Below are 11060 nucleotides of genomic sequence, written 5' to 3' on the forward strand. Positions count from 1 at the left end.
AGTTAATAGTATTACATGCTACATAATTACAGGTTACATATTACGTGATGACATATGAATGTGCAATCTTAGGACATTAGTTTATTTTGGCTCTGCATGTTTCCATATTAAATACAACTGTGACCCAGTAAAAAAGAAAAAAAAGGAAGCAACACATTCTTTTTCCTTTATACATTATACCAGTTCAACAAGAAATCCCTGACGCCAATTCTTAAAGACTGTAACTAATTTATTCCATTCATGGCATACACCAAACATAACATTAAAGGATATTTTAAGCATACTTGGAACCCTCGGATGAAGGTAATGATATCTTTAATTTCCTCTGGTGTCAAAAAAGACCCTTTAATGTAGTATCTGTGGGGGGGGATGGGAGATCAAAGAGGACAATATTGAGGGAATGAATACAACTACTGTGGGATTAACAGAGTAGCGCAGGTGGCCCCTAACACAGCTATCGCTGGCTATCAAAGAGAATTAATTTACTACTGTACTGAATGCTGGGCAGTAGCTCCGAGCTCTCACTCGTCACATACTAATCACTGGACTTGTGAAGATGTTGTAATATTGACACTAATATTGGCCGGAATCAATAAATAAATGCTGTGAAATGAGATATTTACGTACACTGGAGAATATTTCAACAGAAGTAGTGTTTCTGGTGTGCTTTTGAGCAGTGTGGAGAAAGGAGACACTCTTATTTGCATGAGGAGGACTTGCACAAAGACAGTCTCAGACGCGAGTGTTCAGTGACAGCATTGTTCCTGTGTCTCCTCTGATCCCCCGCACAGTGTTCAAGCTGAATTACAGCGCCTCAGACAGCGCCGACAAGAATGGAGTTAAGAACAGACTGAAGAAGTTCATCTCTAGACGGCCCTCCATGAAAACGCTACATGAGAAAGGCCTTATTAAAGGTGAAGTATGCTCCAAACAATACACTGTGAAAAGAAATGCTGTTTTTAATAATAAAAAAAAAGGAAGTTGTGGTTTCCAGAATAATTCTGTAAAAATACAGTAAAAACTTTACAAATTTGTAAAAAATAAATAAATAAAATAAATAAATAGGCTAATTTAATTAAATAAATAAAACATTTTAATCTGGTAAATCCAACAGCTCAGACCCTTTAATGTAGTATCTGTGGGGGCAAATGGGAGATCAAAGAGGACAATATTGAGGGAATGAATACAACTACTGTGGGATTAACAGAGTAGCGCAGGTGGCCCCTAACACAGCTATCGCTGGCAGAGCTCCAAGGCGAGCTAGCCCGCTAAACATCCATCTCGAAATTAGGATCGTTCCATATTGTACCGACGCTTTTTAAAAGCAATTTATTTAGAAATGCCCCTCCTTTTTATATCACTCTGGGAAACCTTCTGAATGTGCATTTGTATGCAAAGGTGGCTTGCTTGCAGTCATTTATGCATTTAGCACATCACCACTTCCCCCCGCTCCTTGCGGGTGCTGAAATGAGAGCAGGACATCTTTGATGTTCCAGAAGCCTCTGGGACAGCTCGCCTGGTCCTATATGAACTCAAAAATCCAAATGATGAGGACACTTGCACCTCTGCTCTGACAACTGTAGTTTCGCTCATTATGGAGCGTTCTGATCTTTTGTGGACCGTCTTTGAAATATGACCGCCTCAAAACATTTCACTATGTATTTCGGCTGTGAAATTCCTGGGTCACACGTTACATTATAGTTCTTATAATTATGTGTCTTTAAATAAGCAGGCCTACTGAGCACTTCTTAATCTGTAATTATTTTTGAAGCAGCTTGTAATTACTTATTGCTATTATCTACAAGTGTCAATCATTTAAAAAAAATGCATGATATGCTAATTAATTAATCACAGATATCTTGTAGATATTTGTTAGAAAAAGCCCCCAAATTTAAGAAATTATTGTGGTAGAAAAGTCAAAAAGTCAATATATTGTTAATTGTCATATAATTAACATAAACATAATTTTTCAGTCTCAAGCCATGAGATACACAAATGTAAGATGCTTTATTAAGTTAAGTGTATTTGTCTATAATTAATTGTACTAAATAACCATATTAAATTGACAGCTCTACTATTAATAATATTAATGATACTTGTTATTGTTATTACTATTGCTGCTATTAACACTGTTAATACATATTATTACTGTATATTAGTATTATTAATAATATTTTAATATGCTGTGTAAAGTTAAATACATTAGCTTTCATATTTTTTGTGCTAAATTAACTCATTAAATTTAGAGCTGTATTATTATTATTATTATTATTATTATAGTATTAATAATGTTAATAATTATTATATCAGTATTGCTAGTAATAATAATTGCATTAATGGTATTATTAATTGTTAATTATGATTTATATTATTATTGATACTTTTTATATTAATAAATGAACACCTATGACCTGGACTCTGTAATAAAAAGTGTTAGCAATTCCTAATTTAGCATTATATACTTATTATAATATTTTCAATGACATGGTTTTTTTTGTAGACCGAGTTTTTGGATGTCACATGCTGACCCTGTGCGAGAGAGAAAGGACCACAGTGCCCAAATTTGTAAAGTTGTGTATAGAGGAATTAGAAAAACGAGGTATGGCTCACAAAAGATGGTTCTTTTTTAAAGAAATGATTGTGGTTTCATCACATGCCTTGCTGACTGACTGACTGACAAATGTCTTTACCCCGTCCTCACAGGCCTGGAGGCTGATGGGATATACAGGGTGAGTGGCAATTTGGCCATTATCCAGAAACTACGCTTTCTAGTTGACCAAGGTAAGTTTAATTCATTAATCATCTATCATCAGTGGTTGGTTTAAGGCCAACAGCTGAATCAGTGTTTATTTAAATGACACATTATCATTTTGGTTCTAAAGGCTTAGCTGAAAGGTATAAAGTGGTTAGTTTGTATTAGGCGCCACAAATTGTTTGATAAGGATTTTCAAAGTGGTTTGATATGCAGTGAAATGCAAGCAGGACAATGTGTTTGGCTCTCAAGGGGCGTATTAACGTTGACATAATGATTAGCATTTTTTAATTTCCTCATCAAACGACTGTTGTTCTAATTCTCTCTGTTGGCTTCTCTGACTGTGTCTCTCTTTCCCCAGAGGAGGAGCCTGACTTGGGCGACAGCCAATGGGAGGACATCCATGTCATCACCGGAGCGCTAAAGATGTTTTTCCGTGAACTGCCAGAGCCCCTGTTTCCCTTTCGCTTTTTTGACTTGTTTGTGGAAGCCATTAGTAAGTACTGAAATCGATATGAGCAAATCAGTGTTATTGCTGCAGATATTTGGGATCAGAACCTTAAAATTGTTTTACAAGGAATGATTCATTACCTTTCCCAGAGATGTGAGACTTCAGAATACTCAAAATGTGCTCAAGTATTCCACAGCAACATCAAGTTATTTCCATTCATGGTTAACAGCTTAGTTTGACCCAGTCCTTCTAACTGTAATTTAAGCCGCTGATGGCTAAACCGCTCGCCACTCTTGGGTTGAGTTGTACTATTTGGGATTGACCCTCTTAGACGCATTCTTGCAGATCTGTCAGCCAAAAGGGGTCGCTCTTTGACAGGGAGGTGGTGAGATCATTCAAACTCCCTGTTTGGGAAATGGGGGAATTTCTCAGGCCAGAGGGCAAAGTCAGGGCCTGTGGTCCAGACAGAAACTGTCACCAGATCGGCTTTAGTGTCACGTGTAACCTACCTCTAGGAGCACAGAGCAAACTCTGGGCCTCATCTCGAGCGTCCAACTGACGCCAGTGTGTTTCTCTTGGGCAGTCTACCTTCTGAAAGGCATGTACCTTGTGAAATATATGTATGTACCTTTGTGCTTAAAACAACATTTGTCCTGCACTTTTGTTTTATGACTTGTTCGGTTTCTGAAGCCCTGCTAGTTTAAAAACAAACACTTTCAGATTAGTGGCCGTGTGAACTACATAGTGGCCATAAACTATGTACTAAGCCGTATACAGGCATGTAAATAGAGAGCAAATTTAGAGCAAATAGGCAGTGCAGGACATTGTAAGCACAATTGCAGCTTTATGGACCTAAACATTGTGAACAGGAATGACGGAAGATCAATTTGGAGTAGAAGTTTACAAACCTTTTAATCCCAAGAACCCAGACTTTTATTAACTTTTGTTAAGGATGCATTAAGTTGAACCAAAATGACAGACCTTGATAAAATCTCTATTTCAATCATTTTTTTTAAACATTCTATTCATCAAATAATCCCCCAAAAAAATGTCTCATGGTTTCAACATTGATAATAATAAGAAATGTTTCTTGAGCATCAAATCAGCATATTAGAATGATTTCTAATGATCATGTGACACTGAAGAATGGAGTAATGGCTGATGAAAATTCAGCTTTGCCATCATAGGAATAAATTACATTTTAAATTTGATTAAAACGAAAACTATTATTTTAAATCATAGTAATGCTTCACATTAATATTTTACTTACTCTTCCGGCCTTAGTGAGCATAAGAGAGTTCTTTTAAAAATATTTTAAAAATCTTCCCGACACCAAACTTTTGAACGGTAGTGTATTTATACTGGGAGAATGCAAGTAAGCATTATAAAGACAAAACATTGTTTGAAAAAAAAATTAAAAAATAAATGATTGACCTCAACTTTTTCATTTTACTTATGCCAAAACAAATAATACAAATATATTTTGGAAAATAATTTTTATTACGTTGACAGTGGTGTCAAGTGTCAAATGATACATGTTGAAATGCAAATAGAAACCCTTTCAATTCAATTCAAATTTGTAAGTTTTTCACAATTTTTCACAAATCTTTTTCTCTCAAAAATTTTAGTGGACTTCCTAGTGCCCCCTTGTGGCCCCGTGGGGGTCAGCAGACCCCAGTTGAAAAACTCCTGGTTTAGGATAGTATCACCAATCAGAACTGCAGAAATCATGATTGTTTTCATACAGGTTTCCAGAACTTCTCTGACAATATTTTGATAGTGTAACAAAGTCACTATAGCTATGCTTTTTAGAGAAAATCAACCTAAAAATTCCATACTTGTTTCATCTTAATATTAATAAAATTACTCACAGCAACTTTATTTTCACTAGTTTGTTAAAAATCAATAACTGATTTATATTCTCAGTCTTGAGATATGGACCAAAAGGCCAGTGCGCTCACTGTAATAAGTGCAGGGATATCAATATGAACACAGCACCTCAGTATTTCCCCACTGAAAGGAGATATGTGTGAGACAGAATGGGAACATGCCTGTGGTGATGTTGTAAATTGCTAATAAATATTTACTCACTGCATGTAGGCCAGAGTACTGCTAACTGTTTGTATCCAGTTAATCAGTAGATGAGCCCGATCACTTATAGATAGTGTTTAGAAAACTAATTATTACTGTAAAAGGCCCCTAATAGCAGGAGGTATAATTAGTTCAACCTGCAACACATCTCACAAAAACGGAGGGTATGTTGGTATAACATACCGCTGTACTACTCTTTTTGTCATATGCGGTATGTAAACAGTAGTTTTTACAAATATTTTCATTGGTGTAAACTAATTTAATCAGACTGATTCAGTAATTTAAATAATATTTTTAGGTTATTTTAGGAATTAGTTCATTTATACATGACAAAAATTTGACTAAATTAACCTTCCAATCTTAGTATGATAAGTAAACCAAAAGTTATATAGACTTATTGTAATCTCTTTCTTGACTCATTATTTGATGAAGCTCCCAAGATATTTTTACAAAAATAAAATAAGTGCATTAATTAATTAAAATAACTTGTTAAATATTAAATAATATATTAAATATTTTATTTGTTTTTGTTTTTATTTCTGAGATTAACCTATAATCTTGGAAATCAATTATTATATTATATTATACACAGGGCAGTAATTTAAGCCATCTTTAATGTGTTGTAGAACAAGGCTATTTGCATTGTAGACTTGGGAAATGTAACTTGTTGGCACAAAGTATTGATTTCTTGTATGTAGGTTACTAAGCTCCTCCCCTTTCTGTTATATTGGCATGGTTTAATGAACCTTGCAGCTCATCTTACATTTCATTTACTGAAACTGCCCAACATCCTGTTTCATTGATCTCACTAGACCACTGACAAGCAATTTCAGCGAATCCAGCTGATACTTGAGTTGCTCAGGTCTTCTATATTGGTCCATCACTGTCAAAAGAGGACAGTTCCTCTAACCATGGCTGCCCTTTAAATGGGTGGTATTAACTAAAGGTCTCTGGAACAGTACTTTGGACAAGAATCTATTCGATTAGGACAGCTGCCCAATCGCACACTGCTTCTGGAAATCTTGTGGAACTCTAAGTAATTTAAGCTTACTGGAAGTTTTGGCGAATTATTAATATGTAATCTTCAGACTTCAGTCAACATTTAAACGGCCCCTTAATTTGTGCGATGTTCTGAGCACATTTCATCTTGCTTGCAATCTATATGTTTATTCAAAATGTATGTACTCACTCCCGCAAATCAACATTTGGACTTCCCAGGGTCCTCAGGTGAACAGTTGGCCTAATTGTCCATTCTTTCACTCGGTGCCTGTTGTGGATGTGACAGGCACCAGCTCTTGGCTCACGATGGACTAAATCTATTATTCATATTGCCTGGTATCTTAGCGACTTTGTCCTGCCACCTGTCCAATAGACAAGCTCGCCTTGTTGTACAAAGCGAAGACATACTTGTTGACAAATGGAGGCTTTGTTCTCCGGGCCCACACACACAATCCAGCATTTGTGTAGTAATCTGAAAAGTTCATTCTGATGGACTGTATCGTTATATCACATTTGAAGATGACCGATTGCGCATTTTAAAAAGCTAGATTGTAAGATTTCCAGCTTGACTTTTTATGTGTTTTTGTGAAAAACGTGCCAATGGTAGTGTACAATGTGCTGAAATAATGCCAATCAGAGCTGCGTCAGACAGTACATCAGTCATAACATAATTGTTTGTCTATTCTGATGTTATGCTCTTTCAGCTGACAGTTCAAACTTTAGACTGTGAATCACAACTCATTCTATGCAGCTTTCCTCATTTGTGCAACGTGGCCTCATTGCCATGCAAAGCTAGCATGCAGAAATATTTTCAAATGCATAAATCTCTTCCCAGTCTCTATATTTCATCAAGAAGTTTTTCATGTTTAATAAATTACAGTGCCGATCCTCTAAGACTTTGTTATTCATAAAGCAAAGTATTCAATTGGGATACATTTAAAATCTTAACCATAACCTGCAGGACTATTTGCAGTGTGCTAATATTTGCCTTGACGGGGCTTAAAGAAGCCTGCAGACAAAGCTCACAGATGGGCTGATCCTGAGAAGCAAAGCTGTACTGCAATAAAGATGGTCTCATTGTTTGTAATTTGATTATTTTCACAGATTTTTGTAACCAAAAGTGCATCTATTCTTTACTGTACATCAGCTCTTTTCACAAAACAATGATTCTCTCAGTCGTAGGTACATGTTTCATCTGAAAAAAAAATGTTTCATCTGAAGTAAAATGTCAGAAATTGACATCCCGTTTTGTCATTTTACCACAGAAAAATACATTTACCAGTAATTACTAATGATACCTAAAAATAAAAATAAAAAACAAGAACATTTTGAAAATAATACACCAGATTCGTCTCCCAAAAAGTTTCATAATTAATAAATTAACCAGTATTAAAGGGGTCATACCATGCGATTTCAATTTTTCCTTTCTCTTTGGAGTGTTACAAGCTCTTGGTGCATAAAGAAGATCTGTAAAGTTGCAAAGACTAAAGTCTCAAATCCAAAGATATATTCTTTATAAAAGTTAAGAGTCAGCCACGCCTACCTAAAACGGCTCGTTCTAACACGCCACCACATATCTACATCACTATGTGGGAAGATTTGCATAACGCCGCCCAAATGTTCACGCAAAGAAAGAAGACATAACTTTTATTCTGGCTGTAGTATTGTTGCTGCCGCTGTGTGATTCGTTGAGAAAGCGAAACTACTTTGTTTGGCCTTCCAAAAGAGTACGATATCTGCTTCATCATGCCTGGAGCTGATCCGTGCTGATCGCTGATCATAGCTTTACAAAAATTAATTTTAAATGCACGCATTATGGATTTTTGCCCACTAAATGCCTTTGTCAAAACATTCCCTTTATTTTAAAAGCAATCCCCTTTGATCAGAGTACTGTAGGAATAGTGTTTACCATAGTGAATTCATGCTGATTTAGGGTATAGGCATTTTGAACGAGTTTTATATTAATGACACTGTCCCCACCATCTGTCCAAAATACAGGACAAGGGACCATCTCCAATATGCTAGCCACCAAAGGCAAAGTAATTAATGACAGCAATAATGCCAGCAATAATGACTAGATTAAATATTTTACAGGCCGACTGCCATACAGTGTCAAAGCCAAAAGAAAGCTAACGGCCTCCACTGAAATAATGCTTGAAGAGAAAGTCATAAAAAAAGATATTGCTTGATTAAGTAAATGACAAAATGTTGATGAAAGCTGTCGTGAAGAATTCTAGTTCATATTGTTTCACTAATCATGTGGCCTTGACATTAAAATTGATGTTAAAATTCTATTTTGAGTGGTTTAGGGCATCGTTTGCACAAGTTAAAGCCCTAGTGTTTTTAACTCCATTAAAAAGCACAAAACACTGTCCCTCTGCTAGTGGTACCTAGAGGAGTGGGTCAGAGATTCACTCTCTGTCCTAGAACATGGTTTCTGTCTGTGCTCAATTGACAGACCTGGCATCTGACAGGGGCATCTGCTCGCAGAGCCTGTGCCAGCGCGGTGTATACATGGAGACATCTGCTCCATTAGTGCCCAGGGGGCATCCTGGGCAGTACAGTAGACTGGGGGCATAACTACTGCCAGCTCCCTTCCATGGCACATCCCATGAATAGCATGGTGTAGCTGTTAGTCAGCCACAGTAGGAATAACCAGTGATGTTTTCTTAGAGGGAGGAAGACAGACGAGATTTTGCTCCTAATTAATAAACAATTATAATTGATTTACAGAATTGCAAATTTATTTCATTATGATAGTTAATCAATACAGTTATACTAGGTATCATTTTATGGTGCATATTGAACCTTTTTGGGTACTTCTAATAAACTGCATGCTATAAAAGGTCATTGGACAGCATAACAACTCTTTTTTTTTTCTCTCCCATATGAAATTCTGAATGTCAACAGCATATTAGAGATGCCTATATGCACATTCAAATTGAAGCAGAATTTGTAAGCATCATATATAAATTACAAAGTATTAAAAAGATTTGTTAATTGAAATGTATCACAAAATACAATTGTTTGGTCTGCTTGATGTATATGAAAAGCGTTCAGTACTGTACACTGGACTCCAAACTACACTACAGGAATAACCAGTGATGTTTTCTTAGAGGGAGGAAGACAGACGAGATTTTGCTCCTAATTAATAAACAATTATAATTGATTTACAGAATTGCAAATTTATTTCATTATGATAGTTAATCAATACAGTTATACTAGGTATCATTTTATGGTGCATATTGAACCTTTTTGGGTACCTCTAGTAAACTGCATGCTATAAAAGGTCATTGGACAGCATAACAACTCTTTACATGTGCTTTCATGTAGGACAATTGAAAACCAGACTGAAAAAGTTTAGCATTATAGGGATGTTTATGCATTGATTTTACAGACGGACTGGGTAATTTTTCTAGAACATCTTTAATTACATCCATTTAATAGTGAGATACTTTATAAAGTGACTGCACAAAATCAGAACGATTTTGCTGAGAAGTGTAACCGTCCGATAACCGTGCAATTGTACTAAATGTGTTTGCATAACTGCATAAAGGTTATAGCTGCATAAGCACAGACTAAATGCTGATTGCTAATTTTGGCATCTTAAAAAGGGATTATGTTGCGCGCAAGTTTTAAAGGAAATTAAAACTATCATAATTAACATTTAAAGGATATCAAAAGTAGGATGGAAATATCAGATAAATGGAGTAATCTGCTCGATTACATATCAGCGTTTTGGTAAGTCAGCAGTTTGCAATGGGACACATTCTGCATGTTGTCTTCTCGAGCATGTCTCTATAATTAATAGGGAAAGGGGTAATGGTCCAGTTTTAGGGAAGATTTTGATGTTAGATGAGCTATGTTAATGAAAAAGTGATGGAAAAGACATTAACTTCTCTCTGAACCTAGAGGTTCAAATGAAGGAGCAATATCCAAATCAAAACATTTCATCATCTCTTCCCTGCCAACAGAAATTAGGGAGCCCACACAGAAGGTTCAAGCCTTGAAGAAACTGATCCATCAAGCCCCCAAACCCAACCACAACACCATGAAACTGCTCTTCCACCACCTGAGGAGGTAAGTCTCAATCCATACACATAACCAAGGGCGTAACACCAAATATTGGGTCCCACAGGACATTTTGGGGTCCCTTGCATCATTTAGGTGGGCGGTGGGAGGATAATGCCTACATTGATCATTTTCTTGTTGGAAGTCATGACTAGGAAATTTAACACAATAAAGTGATCATTTTCCAGTTCAGACATTAGATCTTTGTATTTTTTATTAGTGTCCATTTGAGTTATCTGAGCTTCATTGGTATCTGTCAGCAACAGAGAGGGTGCAAACTTTTCACAAACTTCTGTGGTCTGAAACCTTGCACTCTGTTCACTAATGATCAACGAAAAATACCTTGTGTTTGAAAACATGTCTCTTTGCATGTCTCATCAGATGAGCTGTCATTAGGCATTTACTGTTTTATTTTCGCCTGTCTATGTTGTGAAATTGAACAGAAATCAAGCGTAGCGTTAGTTCTGGCAGGTCACGTTAGTCAAGCTCGCATCAGCTGACTCTCAGCTGATCCCCATCTACCTATAGGAATACGACACCTATCTAAGCATTCATATATAAGGTCCCTCAGTATTATCAGCAGTTTTCGCATTGCTCAATAGCTAATTAACCTCCTCCATCCCCAGCTCCTCCTCTGTCAGTCAGGATTCAGCCTTCTGATCTCACACACACTCACTCACTCACTCACTCACTCAC

The 11060-nt window shown here is 36.3% G+C and overlaps 1 protein-coding gene across 1 annotated transcript in view; it reads left to right on the plus strand.

Annotated features, from left to right (window-relative positions):
• The window catches only part of LOC107711394 (rho GTPase-activating protein 15-like), a 35964-nt gene that overhangs the window by 16892 nt on the left and 8012 nt on the right, over window positions 1–11060 (plus strand). The window contains exons 10-13 of the mRNA XM_016516382.1: window positions 2501–2599; window positions 2704–2781; window positions 3114–3248; window positions 10268–10373. Of these exons, the coding sequence (XP_016371868.1) occupies window positions 2501–2599; window positions 2704–2781; window positions 3114–3248; window positions 10268–10373 (418 nt within the window). The remainder of the gene's footprint in view (window positions 1–2500; window positions 2600–2703; window positions 2782–3113; window positions 3249–10267; window positions 10374–11060) is intronic.

This window comes from Sinocyclocheilus rhinocerous, unplaced genomic scaffold, assembly GCF_001515625.1.
Source record: "Sinocyclocheilus rhinocerous isolate Xijiao unplaced genomic scaffold, SAMN03320098_v1.1 scaffold388, whole genome shotgun sequence".
NCBI lineage: Eukaryota > Metazoa > Chordata > Actinopteri > Cypriniformes > Cyprinidae > Sinocyclocheilus > Sinocyclocheilus rhinocerous.